The 18,586-nt window shown below is 41.2% G+C and overlaps 1 protein-coding gene and 1 pseudogene across 2 annotated transcripts in view; one reads left to right on the forward strand and one right to left on the reverse strand.

The window, feature by feature from the left end:
- CEP89 (centrosomal protein 89) overlaps positions 1 to 18,586 on the forward strand; it is a 79,909-nt gene that overhangs the window by 30,479 nt on the left and 30,844 nt on the right. Inside the window, exons 9-12 of one of the 2 annotated variants that reach the window (XM_022585831.3) lie at positions 740 to 882; positions 9,542 to 9,592; positions 9,757 to 9,840; positions 16,130 to 16,233. In XM_022585831.3, coding sequence (XP_022441539.2) covers positions 740 to 882; positions 9,542 to 9,592; positions 9,757 to 9,840; positions 16,130 to 16,233 — 382 coding nt within the window. Of the gene's footprint in view, positions 1 to 736; positions 883 to 9,541; positions 9,593 to 9,756; positions 9,841 to 16,129; positions 16,234 to 18,586 lie in introns of both variants that reach the window. The other variant, XM_089902947.1, reaches the window with a different exon arrangement.
- Positions 11,668 to 14,717, reverse strand: LOC111180938 (partitioning defective 6 homolog beta pseudogene; annotated as a pseudogene).

Raw genomic sequence — 18,586 nt, forward strand, 5'->3', positions numbered from 1 at the left:
GGCCTTTGTCATGTATGTAATATTTTCTCAGTTTGTTGATAATTCAGCTAAACTTATAGGATATTTTTCTGTTATGACCTATGCCATTGGTGTCAAGTTCTTTTTAATGCTAAGATCAGGGACTTCCCTGCTGGTTAAGACTCCACACTTGCACTGTGCAGTGGGGGCAGGTTCAGTCTCTGGTCTGGGAACTAGGATCCCACGTGCTGCGTGGCACGGCTAAAAAAATAATAATAATAATGCTAAGGTCATATAAATATTCACTGTTTTCAATGTTTTCTCTGTATATTTATCTGTTTATATAAGTCTAATATTATGGCCTTAAGAAAGATGTTGTAGTTTTCTTTATACAGACCCTGCATATTTCTTGTCTATGACGTTTTCTAATAAGACATTACTATTATGTGGGAAAGTTATTAGTTGTAATAAATTCTCCATTTATTCTATATAATTTTCAAGGAACATATTTGCCTATCATCTGAAATGACTTTTTTTCAACCTAAAATTTTTATTTTACCTTAATTATACATGCAAAAACTTTCACAAACTTCAAAAACACTGTTGACTATTCAGTGTTGAAAAAACTTGGTAACTTTTATTCATTTGTATCTATATATCTGTCATTCACTGCCTTTGTGAGCCTAAAAGGGAAAGAAGGACAATCAGCAATTTATATAAAATCTTGATAAATTTGAAATAAGTTCTTATGGTATAATATTGAATTTATATTTTTCAGTAGTTGCTGCACCTGAATTACATTATCTAAGAAAACAAGCTCAAGAACTGGTGGATGAAAATGAGGGATTGAAAATGACTGTTCATTGTTTGAATGTAGAACTGAGTAGATATCAAACAAAATTCAGGCATTTATCCAAGGAAGAGGTAATGTTTCCTGTTAAGAAAAATCAGTTTTCTGATATTTTAGCCTTTCCTGTTGATTGGTTTCCAATTCTAAAGGGCTCATATTTATTATAATTTGGTATAAAAAAAGATACATCCAAAGTAGAGTCTTTCTGAGCACCTTTCTATTTTCTCCCTCCCTCCCTCCTTCCCACTCTCCCTTTCTCTGATGGGTCTTGGAACATCCCCAACTACTGGGAACCACTAAGAATAAAGGCAGCAGCTTGGACAATCACAGGTTTGAGAGGCAGCCGAGAGCTTGGGCCAGGCTGATGGATGAGACTCATCTCCTATACAAGACCACTCTGTCAAGACAGGAGAGGTGGCTGTTTTTTCTAATGCACAGAAACCAACACAGAGAGTAAAGGAAAATGAAGAAAAAAGGGAATATGTTCTAAAGAAGAGAACGAGATAAATCTCCAGAAACTGATCTTAATGAAATCCAGATAAGTGATTTACTTAAAAGAGAGTTTAAAATAACAGTCATAAAGATGCTCAGCAAGGTCAGGAAAGCATGAACAAAGTGAGAATTTCAACGAAGAGATAGAAAATATTTAAAAAGTACCAAAGAGAAATCATAGAGCAGAAGAATATAATCCTTGAGGTGAAAAATTCAATAGAGGGTTTCAACAGCCGACTAGCGCAAGTGTGAGAAAGGATCAGTGAGCTTGAAGACAGGGCAGTGGAATTTATCCAAACAGAAGAGTAAAAAGAATGAAAAAGAGTGAAGATAGCTTAAGGAATGCCATGATGTGGATTACAGAGGTCCCAGAGGGGAAAGAGAGAAAGGGGCATAAAGCTCATTTAAAGAAATAATGCTGAAAAGTTCCCTGGGGAAAGAAATAGACATCTCAATCCAGGAAGCCCAGAGAGTTCTAAACAAGATGAATCCAAAGGCACCCACATCAAAACACATTATAATTAAATTGTCAAAAGTTAAAACAAGGAGACAATCTTAAAAGCAGCAAGAGAAAAACATGTTACATACAAGGAAACCCTCATAAGATCTATCAGCAGAAACTTTGCAGACCAGAAGGGAGTAGCACAATATATTCAACCAAGAATACACTACCCAGCAAAGTTGTCCTTTAGAATTGGAGTAGACAGAGGTAAAGAGCTTTCAGGACATACAAAAGCAGAAGGAGTTAATCACCACCAGACCAGCCTTACAAGAAATGTTAAAGGACTTTCTTCAAGCTGAAATACGAGGGCACTAATTAGTAACAGGAAAACATGAAATTAAAATTTTCACTGGTAAAGGTAAATATATAGTAAAATTAAAGATAATCTGTTGTTGTGAAGTTGGTGGGTTAATCACTTATAAATCTAGTATGAAGGTTAAAAGACAAAGATAGTAAAAATATAGCTACAATAATTTGTTGATGAATATACAAGATAAAAAGATGTAAATTGCAACATCATAAACATAAAATGGGGAGAGAATAAAAAATGTAGTTTTGCAATTCATTCAAACTTAAGTTATCAACTTAAAATAGACAGTTATAAGTTGTTTTATGTAAGCCTCATAGTAACCACAAAGCAGAAACCTATAGTGGATACACAGAAAGTAAAGACAAAGTAATCTAAACGTAACACTACAGAAAATCATGAAATCACACTTGAAGAGAGCAAGAGAAGAAAGGAACCAAAAGGAATTACAGAAAGCCAGGGAACAGTGAACAAAATGGCAATTAAGTCCATACCTAACAATAATTACTTTAAATATAAATGGGCTAAAATTCTCCAATCAAAACATATAGAGTGGTTGAATGGATAAAAAAGCAAGACCCATGTATGTGCTGCTTACAAGAGACTCACTTCAGATATAAAGACATAAACAGACTGAAAGTGAAGGGATGGAAAAATGTACTCCATGCAAATGGAAGCCAAAAGAAAGGTGGGTTGGCTTTACTTAGACAAAATAGACTTTAAGACAAAGACTGTAATAAGAGACAAAGGTTATTATAAGATGATAAAGAGGTCACTCCAACAAGAGGATATAACATTTATAAATATTTGTGAACCCAACATAGGCACACCTAAAAATATAAAGCAAATATTCACAGACCTAAAGAGAAAAAGACAGTCATACAATAATAGTAGGCGACTGTAATACCCCACTTTTATTAATGGATAGATCATCCAGACAGATAATCAGTAAGGAAACATTGGCCTTAAATGATACATCAGACCATGTGTATACAGAACATTGCATCCAAAAGCAACAGAATAAACATCCTTCTCCAAGCACACATGTAACATTCTCCAGGATAGATCATATGTTAGGCCACAACACAAGTCTTAATAGATTTAAAAGGATTGAAATCATATCAAGCATCTTTTCTGACCACAATAGTGTAAAACTAGAAATCAGTTAAAAGAAGGAAACTGGAAAATTAACAAATACGTGGACATTAAACAACATGCTACTCTGATCAAACAGTGGATCAAAGAAGAAATCAGAAAACATCTTGAGACAAATGAAAATGGAAACACAACATAACAAGACTTATGGGATACAGCAAAAGCAATTCCAAGAGGGAAGTTCATAGTAATAAACACCTACACTAAGAGACAAGAAAGATCTCAAGTAAACAACCTAACTTTATACCTCAAATAACTAGAAAAAGAACAAATGAAGCCCAAAGTTAATAGAAGGAAGGAAATAACAAGGATCATAGCAGAAGTAAATTAAATAAAAACTAGAAAAGATCAATGAACTAAGCTGATTGTTTGAAATCATACCAAGTATTAATACCAACCCTTCTCAAACTCTTCTGAAGAATTGAAGAGGAAGAGACACTGCTAAACTCATTTTACGAGACCAGCATTACCCTAATGCCAAAGCCAGACAAGAACACTCCAGGAAAATTGTAGGCCAATGTCCCTGATAAACAGAGATACAAAAATCCTCAACAAAATATTAGCAAACTGAATTCAACAGTATAGTTGACCCTCAAACAACATGGGTTTGAACTGTATGGGTGCGTTATACGTGAATTTTATTTCCAGTAAATATGTACAGTACTACAGAATCCACGGTTGGTTGAATTGGCAGCTGTAGAACTGTGGATCTGGAGAGCCAACTGTGGGACTTGAGCATCTGCAGATTTCGGTATCCACAGCCAGTCCTAGGACCAGTTCTGCACAGAGAGGGATGACTGTGTATTGAAAGGATCAAACACCACGATCAAGTGCTGTTTATTCACGGGATACAGGATGGTTCAGCATCTGCAAATTAGTCAGTACAGTAAGTCCCCTACATACGAACGAGTTCCGTTCCGAGGGCACATTTGTAAGTCCGATTTGTTCCTAAGTCCAACAAAGTTAACCTAGGTACCCAACTAACACAATTGGCTATATGGTACTGTACCATACTAGGTTTATAATACTTTTCACACAATATGTAAAACACAAAAAATAAAACGTTTTTAATCTTACGATATAGTAAGATTACAGTACAGTAGTCCAGTACAACAGCGGGCATACAGGGGTTGGCGTGGAGTGAACAGGCAAGAAGAGTCACAGACTGGACGAGGGAGAGGAGGTGGGAGCCGGTACAGCTGAAGGACCGTCAGCAATAGGAGACGGAGGGCAAGCTGCAATTTCACTCATGCCTGATGTTGATGGAGCACATGTTCGCATCTTTGAAAGTTCGCAACTTGAAGGTTTGTATGTAGGGGACTTGCTATATAATACACCATATTAACAAAATTAAGAGTAAAACCTGTGATCATCTCAATAGATGCAGAAAATTTTGACAAAAATTCAACATATTGTCATGATAAAAACTCTCAACAAACCGGGTGTAGAAGGACCATACTGCAACATAGTAATAGGCCATATATGACAAGCCTACATCTAGAGCTGAAACCTTCAGGGACAACACAAGGATGTCCACTCTTACCAGTTTTATTCAACAGAATACTAGAAGACCAAGCCGGAGCAATTAGGCAAGAAAGATATAAAAAGCCTCCAATTGGAAAGGAAGAAGTAAAATTGCCTCTGTTTGCTGATGACAATGAAATTATATATAGAAAACCCTAAAGGCTCCACCACAAAACTGTTAAAACTAATAAATGAATTCAGTAAATTTGCAGGATGCACAATCAATATGCAAAAATCAGTTGTGTTTCTACACACCAAAAACTATTGGAAAGAGAAATTAAGAAAACAATCCCATTTATAGTAGCATCAAAAAGAATAAAACACTTAGGAATAAATTTACTAAGGAGGTGAAACATGTACACTTGATCTTAGCAAAAAGACCAAGAAGCGATAAGGAGGTGAAACATCTGTACACCAAAAACTATAAAACATTGATGAAAGAAATCAAAGATGATGCAAGTAAGTGGAAAGATATTCTGTGCTCGTGGATTGAAAGAATATTGTTACAACGTCCGTACTACCCAAAGTGACCTGCAGAGTCAGTATGATTGCTATCAAAATTCCAGTGGCATTTTTCACAGAAACAGATAAAACAATCCTAAAATTTATATGGAACCACAAAAGACTTCAAATATTTAAAGTAGACTCAAGAAAGAAAAAGCTGGAGATACCACACCTCCTGATTTCAAGCTATATTACAAAGAAATAGTAATCAAAACGGTGTACTGTTGGCATGAAAACAGACACATAGATCAATGGAACAGAATTGAGAGCCCAGATATAAACCCATGTGTATACGGTCAACAAAGGAGCCAAGAATATACTATGGGGAAAGGATAGTCTCTTTAGTAAATGATGCTGGGAAAACTGAATATCCACTTGCAGAAGAATGAAACTGGACCCCTGTTGTACACCATACACAAAAATCAACTCAAAATGAATTGAGGACTTGAATGTAAGACCTGAATCATAAAACTCCTTGGTCTTGGCATTGATTTTTTGGATTTTTAAAAAAATTTATTTGTTTATCTATTTATTTTTGTCTGCTTTGGGTCTTCGTTGCTGCGTGCGGGCCTTCTCTAGTTGTGGTGAGCGGGGGCTACTCTTTGCTGCAGTGCACGGGCTTCTCATTGCGGTGGCTTCTCTTGTTGCGGAGCATGGGCTCTAGGCGCACGGGCTTCAGTAGTTGTGGCTCGCGGGCTATAGAAGCGCAGGCTCAGTAGTCGTGGTGCACTGGCTTAGTTGCTCCGCGGCATCTGGGATCTTCCCAGACCAGGGCTCGAACCTGTGTACCCTGCATTGGCAGGCGGATTCTTAACCACTGCACCACCAGGGAAGCCCTGATTTTTTGGATTTGATACCAGAAACAAAGACAACAAAAGCAAAGATAAACAAATGGACTACATCAAACTAAAAAAGCTTTTGCAAAGGGAACTATCAACAAAATGAAAAGGCAACCTATGGAATGGGAGAAAATATTGGCAAACCACATGTCCAATAAAGGGTTAATATCCAAACTATACAAGGAACTCATACAACTCAATCGCACAAAAACAAATAGCCCAATTTGAAAATGGGCAAAGGATCTGAATAGACATTTTTGCAAAGAAGACATACAGATGGGCAACAGGTATATGAAAAGGTGCTCAATGTCACTAATCATCAGGAAAATGCAACTTATGACCACAATGAGAGACCACCTCATGCCTGCTAGCGTGCCTTTTTTGAAAAAGAAATTCTGGTGAGGGTGTGGAGAAAAGGGAACCCTTGTACACTATTGGTGAGAATGTAAGTTGGTGCAGCCACTATAAAAAACAGTATGGAGGTTCCTCAAGTAATTAAAAACGGAACTACCATACCTTCAGCAATCTCACTTCTGGGTGTATATATAAAGGAAATGAAATCACTGTCTTGAAGAGATAGCTATACTCTCACGTTCATTGCAGCATTATTTATGATAGCCAAGGATGAATGGATAAAGAAAATGTGGTATATGTCACATGTTTTATATATATATATATATATATATATACACACACAGACACGTATACATATATATATACATATATATAAAAACCATATGACATACAGTGGAATATTATTCAGCCTTAAAGAACAAGGCAGTTCTGTCACTTGCAACATGGGTGAACGTGTAGGGTATTATTCTAAGTGAAATAAGCCAGATAAAGGACTATACTGCTTGGTGTCACTTATATGTGGAATCTTAAAAAAAGAAGTCAAACTCATAGAAACACAGTTGAATGGTGACTGCCATGGGCTGGGGGGGCAGGGCGGTGGGAAAAATAGGGAGAGGCAAGTAAAAGGGTACAAACTTTCAGGTACAAGATGAATGAGATCTGAGGATCCAATGTATAACATGGTGACTATAGTTGATAATACTGTACCGTATAGTTGAAACTTGCTGAGAGAGTAGAACTTGTGTTCTCTCCCCACAAAATGGTAAATATGTGGGGTGATGGGTGTGTAATTAACTTGGAGGTGGAGATCCTTTCACAATCTATGTGTATGTAAAGAGAGAAGACAGACTAGGTTTTACTTTAGAAGCAGGATTGCAGAATTCAGTTCGACAGACTCTCACTGAGCAAACCACTACGCTATTTTTGAGGTTCTGAGCAAACCTCAAAAATTGTGAGGAACAACAAGAGGACCCAGCAGCTCAGGTCTGTGCCCTGGAGGCTCGTGTGTGTGAGGGTTGTGTGGGGCTGGAGGCGCGGTGGGGGTGTCAGGACGCCCAGCTCACTGGCTCCTACTGGGATCGGGGTGGCGGGGGAAGCCTGGTGTGCACGGTGTTGTCACGTGGCTCCTGGGAGTTCAGGGCAGCTTTATGGGCTGCTTTCTTTCTTTCTGAAGTAGGACTTGGGTTTAAATTTTTTAAATATCAGCTTTGAGATGTAATTCACATACTGTCTAATTCACCCATTTAAAGTATACAATTCAGTGATTTTTAGTGTCTTCACAGAACTGTGCAGCCGCCACCACAATCAATTTTAGAACATTTTCATCACAACAAGAAAACTCACACCTGTTAGCGGTCACGCCCCCTTCTGTCCCACCACCCACGTTGGCCCTGGCAACCACTACTTTCTGTGGATTTACCTATTCTGAATGTTTTGTATAACTGGAATCATACAACAGGTGGTCTTTTGTGGCTGACTTCTTTCACTTCACATAATGTTAACTGTTTTTTTTAACAAAAATATTAAAGTTCCTGGGGTCCTATGATCCAAAACAGGCTTCCTAGGCCAGGGCCTTCTGCAGGGCTGTGAACAAGCCAGTTCTCTTTCAGAAGGTTGTGGGCAGGCAGGCCCAGCGACTGGCTGCTGCCCTCACCCGCCACCCCCAAAATGTGCACACCATTCTACCCTTTGCGGCCACCGATCTCCATGACAGTCTCCCCTGATGCCTCCAGCCAGAGGTGATCTCTCTCTCCAACCACTGCAGCCTTCTGTTTGTTCCACTCTCAAGGCACGTTCTGCCCTGTGCGATGTGAGAAGACCCATCTCTGTGTGGAACCATACAATCCTTGTAAACAGTGAAATGTGCTGTAACGTCCACAATGGCTTAGTGAGCTTTCAGTGTTTGCTGGATGAATCATGAGATGGTAAACGCGTTAGAAAATTTTTGTTGGATAAGGAATTATGCCATCAGGGCCATTGCTTCTGGCCCTGATGGAATTACTGCTACCAGCTTTGGCCTCTTACTGTAAACAGCTAAAAGACCAGGCAGAATAAATAATACAGCTCTCTACAGACATCAGACAGCAGGCAGCAGTGTCCTCTTGGGGAGGAGGAGGATAAACAGATGAGCCCTATGATCACATTGCTTTCTGCTTGGAGGCACTCTCGGATAACAGTGCCGGGTGGAGCAATGCAAGCAGAGTATGGCAGTCTGAACTGAAGAGACAGATTAGATTTGGGGAAGCAGAGGAGACTAGGATTTGTGGGGCAGGAACACCAGAGAGGAGGGAGCCACGGCAAGAGCTACATAAATCCACATGGGGTTCCTCGCAGTCCTTTGTTGAACACTAATCTACACATGTATAGGATGAAACTCTGTGGGGCCAGGCAGGATACAAGTTCAGGGAGCTGTGAGCTAAAAATAATTAGCACCCGGAGACCTTTGGGTTCTGAAAAAGATGAGCCTCAAAAGCATCGTTTTTTGTGCGTAACTTAAGAGCCTACAAAAGAAAAAGAAAACAAAACACTTTAAAAGAAGACAACAAAATCTAGACAACAGCATAACGCTGAAAAAGTTTTATTGGCATCCAATAAAAAATTATTAGATATGTTCCACATTTTAAAATGCTGAAAGGTTTTGACAGCTAAATGCAACATGGAATCCTGGATTGGATTCTTGACCAGAAAAGGACATCAGTGGGAAAATAGGCGGCATTTCAGTGTGGTCTATAGATTAGAATGCAGTGTTGAATCAGTCTTGATCTCCTGATTTTTACGCTGGTACTGTGGTCAAATAGATGAATGCTTTTGCTTTTAGGACATATACATTGAAGTATTTAGAGGAAAAGGAGCATTATGTGTATAAATTACTCTCAAACACTTCAGATAATTATATATATATATAAATATATACACAAATATATCAGTTTACACACACACACACACACACACGATTCCTAGACAGCTGATGCCCAGTCTAGGTTAAGAATAGCTAAGACTTGAAATTTCAGAGGAAGTGTAATTTAATTTGTCTTCACCGTGTGTTTTGTTTTTAGAGTTTAAATATTGAAGGCCTCCCATCAAAGGGCCCTGTACCGCCCTGGCTGGTAAGTGAAAGTTATTTAATTTCAGGCCCATATTTTCTGGGCTATAATTGAATGGCTGTTACAAACCATTCCAAATGAAGTATATTTTCTTTCCTATTTAAAGATGTGCTGATTGTGTTTAGATGTGAGAAAGATATTAACCTTCTTTATTCCATTATGTTCAGGTGGATACAAAGTACCTGTCCCCCTTGTTGCTGGCCTATGAAGACAGAATGAAAGAGAAGGACGAGCTCAATGCCAACCTTCAGGTAGGTGGGCGAAAGTCTCAGAAGAACAAGGTTTGTAAAAAAGACGACCGATTCAAACTTGGAAGCAACATTTTGAAGGTAGGTATAGCCAACATCTAGCAGGTACTCAAGTGTTCGTTAAAAGAAGGAAAGGAGGAAGGAGGGAGTGTAGCAGCAGTGTGGGGACGGGGAGAAGGAAGAGGGAAGGCAGGAGAGAGGGACGGGCGGAGCAGGGCGGTGGGTTGGGATTGATGGGAGAAGTATTGGAGGGACGGGGTGCAGCATTGGAAGCCGTGGCTTCCCAGACAGGCAGCCCCACGTGGGCTGGGATCTTAGGGTGCGGAGAAGGCAGCAGTGGGAGGTGCTACTTTCCTGGTCCTGTGCAGCTGCAAACAGCACTGGTAAAAGGGACATTTGGGCAGACAAGGAAGGTAGAAGACCGGGGATGTTTCAGGCAGGCTTAGATGCTTCTTAATTCTATGAAGAGCTGACCCCCAGGAAGTCTAATTACTGAACTGTTGGTAGTGGTGGGGAAGTGAGGTTTTTGTTTGTTTCTGCCATGTTCACTCTTTTTCATGGGAATGGCTCCTGGAGCAGAGTTCATTCTAATGATACAGGAAACCAAGGCTGTGCAGGTGTTATAGATACGTCCCATGCCTTTCCGTGCTGCGAACCTCTATGTTCCTTATTTAGGTGACCAAAGGGATCCCTGGAATTGGAGGGATCCAGAGAGAAAAGAGTTGGTATTTCTAGGATCCCTGATTGGAAGGGTCTGTTAAGAGTCACCCAGCCTGTTCTTGTTCTGCTGTCCCATGTACATGGCCCATGTAATGCAGTTGTGAACCTTTTCTCCTAGGCTTTCTGTTGGACACTTATTTTTTTTTTTTTTAGCCTTTATACAAGTCTATCTTTATTTGTAAAAAATAATATACAACGAAAGCTAATTTAATTTTTAAAATCAAAGCTCATTTAGTGATAATGTACATTTTATAATAAAATTGTAGTAAAATACTGACATTTGATAGTTAAACAAAGTAGCATTCATGTAAAGATCATGTTGCATGTAAAATTTAATTAGAAAATCCATAGTTCACAAAAGTACATATATTTTGTTGATAGCTCATGAGGACATTATCATAAATTTACTTAAGATACAGAACAAAATTCACAGTTAGCTTGACATTTAGTACTATAAAATTTTATGCCGAGTCCACTGATATTTTTGTTAATAAGGTACACTTGAAATAATTCAGACTAGCAATGAATCGACATTTTATTGTATAACCAAGATCTGTTGGTTTTACAATACGTCTAGTAATCAATTCTTTCACCAACAATTTAAACGAGAGATCCAGTTGAAAAGACCATTGACATATACCCTTAGTGGGATAATTAAAAATCACTAGCAGGGCTTCCCTGGTGGCGCAGTGGCTGAGAGTCCACCTGCCAATGCAGGGGACACGGGCTCGTGCCCCGGTCCGGGAAGACCCCATATGCCGCGGAGCGGCTGGGCCTGTGAGCCGTGGCCGCTGAGGCTGCGCATCCGGAGCCTGTGCTCCACAACGGGAGAGGCCACAACAGTGAGAGGCCCGCGCACCACAAAGAGAAAAAAAAAAAAAGCACTAGCAGCTTTGATTTCCATTTTCATGAATACATACAAGACAAATCTATATTTTACAGTTAAAAATTGTACAAAAAGTCAAGCCCTGAAGTATTTCTTCCCCTAAGAGAAAAGTTCTGATGTTAAAACTTTGTTAAAAAAAAAAGAGAGAGAGCTAGTATGTGAAAATATTTTTACTTAAAATGTTGAAGCCCTGCACCGCTTATAATTATAAATGAAATGTAACCTTCTACTTATTAACATTTTGCCATTCAAGAGTCAAATTTATAGAACTCAACAGAATGTTAAACCTGGAACGCCATTAAAAAATAGTGGTTATATAACTGGAAGAACTTCAATGAATTCAACAAAAAGTACACTGTATTACATAATGTTGTGCAGTTAACAGTTTAGTGATAACATGTTTCGTGGTAAAATGTGGGCAAAATACATTGAAGTATTCTGAGTCAAGAGAGCTTCATTTAATCAACTTTACTTCATATACTTTTACCATATAGAGAAAATATCCTTCAAAACAGTCATTTGATTCTTCATTGTTTGTTTTAATAGCACACAGTTGTTATAAGGTATCCATTCTAGCCCTAGCATAAAATTAATCAATAAATAACTCTGAGAGAAATATCCATAAGTCACAGGGGACTCATGTAGTTCATACTATTCTTAATCTCTATATACAAGCTACTGTAGTGCCTGTGCACCTCCATACAATGAAACCAGGCAAGGAACGAAAGTTAGCAGCCTTACTCTTACCTTGCTAAGTGGATGCATCGGAAAGTAATAAATAGCCTCATAAAATTAATCGAGATACACTCTACCTGTCAAAGGCGAATACGACATACCTTTCATAAAGTGTAGGCAGTGTTCCTAGAAATCCCATTAAGGAAAACCCCAAATTTTCATATAAAAAGTGCACAAGGTTGTCCTGTGTGTAAAAATCTCTTAGTTTGGGTGCATTTTTTTTTTTTAACGAAAATAATTCACACTACTCAAATACATTAAAAGAGTAAAAAGGCAGACAAACAAAATATACCCACAAACAACAAAAGGAATGATTTCTAATGAGATTTGGAATGAGGACAAGGAGAGGTTACGGAGGCTTCCCTGGTGGTGTAGTGGCCGAGAGTCCGCCTGCTGATGCAGGGGACATGGGCCCGCGCCCCGGTCTGGGAAGATCCCACATGCCGCGGAGCGGCTGGGCCCGTGAGCCATGGCCGCCGAGCCTGCGCGTCCGGAGCCCGTGCTCCGCAACAGGAGAGGCCACAACAGTGAGAGGCCCCCGTACCGCAAAAACAAAAACAAAAACAAAAAAGAAGAGATTACAGGAGAGAGTCTCCCATATCAACCAGAGTCGATGGAACTGGCTTTCACAACATAAGTGATGCCCAAATGGAATGAGTTTGTAAATATGAAAGCTACAAGATGGGCAAACATGGACCTGAACAACTGTTAGAGTTTCTTAATTCAGGAACATAGCTTCAATGCTTTATAACTTAGGAAGCAACCCGTAAAAAACAGTCAATTGATTTGATTTCTTAGAAATTAGGAAAAAAAATTTTGAAAAAGTTACTCGCTACAATTAGCAACAGAGGAACAATATTAAAAAATCAAAATACAACATGGGGAATATAGGAGCCAAGGTCCCAAAGTACCGAAAGATAGACTCAGACTTCTTCACGTTAGAATTAAAAGATATATAGTTAAAGGAAAAATTAACCAGGCTCTGCACAGCAGGTTAAATATGCAACCACTTCAAATGGAAATGATCGAGTCCTTATGTGTAGTTCTGGGAATGTGCTCTAACATCCAGTTCTCTATAGACAAAATAGCAAAAGCACATCATTTCATTAGCAAAGGCCCCTTTGTTTTAGACTTAAATTCACCTCTGACCCACTGAAGTTTATATTAATTATCAAACTACTATTTTAATAACATTTCAAGCTTGCAATATATTTTTTTCATGCCCGTCCCAGGTCACTGGTTCAGAGGTACATATGCTCTAGCCACTAGCCAAATTTACAAGTCTCCATGGCATCCTCACTCAGAAAAACTTCAGACGCGATGGTTTCATAGTGTTATGATCCATCTTCTAAGAGTTTTTGATCTGGAGCGCGCGTTTCAAATTCTGTATTTGTGCCACTCGCTAAGGGTGCTAAGCTCACTTCATTAGAAGGAATAAAACCGTTCTGTCCAGATTCAAAACTGAGTTCTATTTGTGTTAATGATTCCAGGCTCTCGGTGTTACGAAGAGCCTTAGGGTTCTGCTGTGGCACACCACTGTCTTCAATAATAATGTAATCTTCATCGCTGTCTTCATCCTCTGGCTCAAAGCTCGGTTCGATCTGCTGTGGATAGCCAGGAAGGTTGTTGTCAGTAGACTAGCCAGAGCTGCCGGAAGTCCGACTCTTCCTAATGATATTATTCCTCTGGTTTGCTGGTCTCACTGTGATGGTGAGGTCGTGGCTGTTTGCAATCATCATGTCAGCTACTTGATCTAGACTCTTCCCGGAAACTTCTGTGCCATTAACTTCTAAAACTTCATCATTAACGGCTAATAGTCCTGTGCTTTGAGCCAGACCTCCTGGCACAAGTCTGGATATAAAGATCCCTGGGACCTTCTCTAAGCCATGGGGTGTCACCCTGACACTGGAGCCGTCCTGGATGTAGAATCCTAGGTGTTCCTCAGTGCCATATTTGTAAAGACGGACCCTACGATGTGTTTCTGGGAGAATATCCACGTCTATAATAGAAGACACAGGTCTGAAGTCCTGGGGCATACTAATGACTATGTGTGGCTTTTTTCCCTGTTTGTCAGGACGAAACAATTTGGTTAAGACATTCTTCTTCTTTATTAGTGTGCCTGTACCAAAGGCACTGTAGTCTGCTTCTTCCTTTTTTTGTATAAAAATCCTAAGCAGTGGGTTGGCCGCTGAAACAGCTTTGTGATAATTAGCATCGTTATTTATAGGCAGTACATCTCCGTGGATGTCTGCATAGCTTACTAAAATGTCAACATTGGGTATCTTATGAACATGTTGCGGTAATCCATAAAACTCCTTAAACTTTCCAGGTTTTGATCTTTCCAGTGAAAACCGACGAAATTCAGCTCCAAACGTGCTCTTCACCGCCACGGTGGGGTCCAGGCAGCCGCTGCCCGCTCCGTGCAGGTGTCTGCGGCTCATCCTGAGGCCTGGCCCGCAACAGCCTCCTCCAGCCGGGCCGCCCCTCGGAGCGTGGAGAGCGAGTGCCCGGCCGGCGGGCTCGGGACTCGGCTGCGGCCCAGGCGCCTCCTCACAGGCACCTGCAGAGGGGCGACCGCGGCTCGGGTCTCCGTGCAGAGCTCCGCTTGGCTGGCTCCTCACGCGGTGGGACCGAGGGTGAGACTGGCTGTGCGCCGGGCGGGAACACGGCTTCCTCCCTCCGGGCCTCGGCGACGGCCGCCTGGACACTTAATATTTAAGAGGGTGAATTAATCTTGTATAATTGGTTAAGTATCAATCCAAATAATAAAAATACTTATTTAGTGCTCCTTCTAAAATAGGGTTCCGGAAACATTTTCTGTAAACATTTACTTAGTATCAATTTTAGGCTTTGGGGGCCATGGAGTCTCTCTTTGCAGCTACTCAGCTCTGCTACTGTAGCGTGAAAGCAGCTGCAGAGCAGGTGTGATGAATGGGCGTGGCTATGTTCCATTATGCTGTCAACCAAAGAGGCCCCTGGCCTGTGGGCTGTAGTTTGCCCCACCCGTGTTCTCTAAGAGGGCCAGTGCACTGCTAGCAATTAGGGAGTGCGTTTGGGCAGAAAGGTGAGAGAAAGAGAAGTTGCTTGGCATTGTTGCTTTTTATAAGTATAAATGTCTGCTAGCTGGGAGAAGAATATTTAGAAGCGTCCCAGAATAAATATTAGCACCTAAGATTCTCACCAGAAGACAACACACAATACTGAAGCTGGCCAAGGGCTAGCTGAGAAAAGCCATGACGGAGACCACCCAGCGTGAGTGCCACAAACACAGACTGTTAGCAGTCGAAAACAGACCAAGCAACAGTCCTCGTGTGGGGGCCAATGAGTGATGAAGCTGGACTGACTGATGGCTTTAAGTAAGGGAGGCTTTCTCGTGATTGTAATGGGGCAAAATTATGAGACTCCAACCCCTGCACTAAGCCCTTCCCTACCGAAATGGGCTTCAATTAGGATGAAAAATTCTTATTTTTATCTAAAAAGCTCCAATTTATCCTCCAAAGTCTTTAAACAAAGAAAAAACTATGGCATTTATAGGCATCTCTGCCTTTTTTTTTTTTCTTTTTTTCTTTTTTTTTGCGCTATGTGGGCCTCTTACTGGGAAGCCCAGTGAGAAGGCAGGGAAGCCCATCTCTGCCTTTTTTATTCCCCTTTTTATCTTTTCAAATATTTGGCAGTTATAGAACAATGTTATCAAGTTAGGAATCGAACTAACTTGAGGTGCTTTTGTCCTTTGTTCTCTGCATGGTATGTGTCTCTTGTGTTTTCTCGCTAGACCGTGAGCCCCTCGAGGGCAGGCACTTGGTGCTGGTACCAAGTTTAAGGCTGCTGGTACTATGAGACTTTGCTTAAACGCCATTAACATTTGATTTTAGCCACAGCGACAGCATTAGAACTAAGAAATATAGAGATGAACGTATGTGTGTGTTACAGTTTACACAAATTTTGTTTCAGGAGGAAATGAGAACGTTTAAGATGAGAGTCCAAGAAGTGGTGAAAGAAAATGAAGAACTGCACCAAGAGCTGAATAAGAATAGTCTTGTCACCAGTGAGGAATGGCAAGTGGTGTTGTGTTTCTGGTATTTTGCTAATTAAGAAAAAGAAAAGATAATAGGAATAAACTTTATTAAATTGTCAAATATATATATATTTTAACTAAAACATTTTAATGGAGAGTTTCTAAGAAACTAATAAGGTGTAGTGAAAACTAGTAAATTATTCTAAACTTGTATTTTAAAGGCTACTTTAAAACTTCTAAATAGGTTTATATATATATATATATATATATATATATACACACACATACATATATATTTGCTGTCTCCATTTTTTTTTTTTTTTTTTTTTTTTTTGCACTACACGGGTCTCTCACTGCTGCGGCCTCTCCTGTTGCGGAGCACAGGCTCCGGACGTGCAGGCCCAGCGGCCATGGCTCACGGGCCCAGCCGCTCCGTGGCACGTGGGATCTTCCCGGACCGGGGCACGAACCCGTGCCCCCTGCATCGGCAGGTGGACTCTCAACCACTGCGCCACCAGGGAAGCCCTGCTGTCTCCATTTTTATCTTCTGGGGTTGTATTTTTCTAGGGCACTTTTCCCATCCCGAACCTGTTGAGTCGCATCCTTTCTTAGACCCCTCTGATGGCTCCCAGGGCTTTAGGACAGACAGTCCAGGATGAGGCCCTGCACTCCCAGCTCCTGCTTGCCCCGCCCCTTCCACTCCCAGACAGCTGAGCGCTGCCTCACTTCCAGCCTATTGTTGATGCTCTTCCCTCCCCCCGGAACACCCCTTCCTGCCCTCCTGTACCTCCGTTAGGGCCCTGCTCAAATGGTGCTAGTCAGTAGCTCTCCCTGAAGGCAGAGGGAATTGTTCCTTTGTCTCAGTTTCTGATTTGGCCCTAAACACACGCCCTGTCCTTGTACCTGCCATGCTGGGCCTACCTATGTGTCTTCACACCTGTCTCCCTCTTCTCCTTTGGGAGCATCTCAAGGGCAGGGCCATGTCCTGTTCATCTAGCACGGCAGCAACAGTTGCCCGTTCAGTGCACTTGAGAAAGTAAATGTCATCAAGAGTCTAAAGGCAATACCCAAGCAGGACCAAGAAAGCAAAAGCTATTCAGGTATATCTTTTTTGCCTTGGGTAGATATGTTATAGTTAATATTTTTTTAATGTCTTAACATCACTGAAAAAAATTAAATATTTCCCGTATGTGATATATAGAAATTTGGAATTGAGTCAACAGCATTCTTACTGATTTTACTTTACAGATTTTATGGCCACTGATGTGTCAGTTGGGACTGGTTGGGCAGCTACTGGATCCTGTTGTACTGTGGCTTCCCCTGTTGAAATTTGATTTTCTTCTGTCAGGATTCCTTGTGTGTCTCCCCTCAAACCCTCCTTGAATAGTGCCCTAGAAAGCAGGTCAGCTGGGCTGCTTCCAGGCTTCCTCTCCCAAACCCTCAGATTCTTTCTCTAACCTTGTGTATAGTTGTAAGTCAAACCTGTTTACTTCTCGTTACAGTAAAAACAAATAAATAAATAAAATAAAGAAAAGAAAGGCAGACCCCACTTTGAAATCCACATGCCCACTGTCTTCCCCAGTCCTGTTTATAAGACTTCAAAATATGCATCCTGCTCTAGCCTGGTGACCTGTGGCACAGGGTTGGGCTGCAGAAAGCTGTCAGTTCTGCTCGGGGCCTGTTGAGGCCCTGCGGCTGGCCTCCCCCTACTCTGAATTCACTGTCCTCCAGCTGGGGCAGGACCGGGGCCTCACACCCTGTAGGCAGATCTCCTGCCACCCCGAAGCCCGTCCCAGTCGTGCCCTCGCCTGCCCCGCCTAGGCCGCTGCTCCCTGTGCCTGCGCAGGCGTGAGGTGCACTGCGTCCCGGTTCTCCTTAGTTTCAGATAATTTCTCGATGAACTTCTGGGCTGCAGCTAAACTCTACATTTCTTTCCCTAACTGCCTCTGACCAGCTGGGTAACCTCGTGCTTAATGGACCTCGGTTTCTTTACCTATAAAATGGGAAGGAGAATTAAACTAAATTTGAGGTTTTGACCTTTTTTTTTTAGGAATGGGAGATCCCTTTCATTTAAAAAAGAAAGAAAAGGAGGAAGGGAGGGAGGGAGGAAGTCTGATAAGAAAGTCCAGAGTGGAGCTGCTCTGTTTGAGGCAGGCATGAGGAGGCTGGAAAGGCCCGCCTAGGGGAGCTCCCCTGCGGGACAGCGTGGGGCCTTGTCGCCCCACAGGCCGGGCAGCTGGTAGGGACGCCTCCAGGTGCCAAGGAGCTAGTGCGCAGCCTCTGTTGAGGGAGGTAATCACTAGAGCTGGACTCCTTTCATCTTTTCTCCCTCCTTCCTGCACCTCACTTTTTTGAGTCTAAAGTGGAAAATTGAGATAATTTACTGGTTTACC

The sequence above is a fragment of the Delphinapterus leucas genome, chromosome 20 (genome assembly GCF_059928025.1).
Source record: "Delphinapterus leucas isolate spDelLeu-1000000601 "Yukka" chromosome 20, BTC_Dleu_Yukka2, whole genome shotgun sequence".
Taxonomy (NCBI): Eukaryota; Metazoa; Chordata; class Mammalia; order Artiodactyla; family Monodontidae; genus Delphinapterus; species Delphinapterus leucas.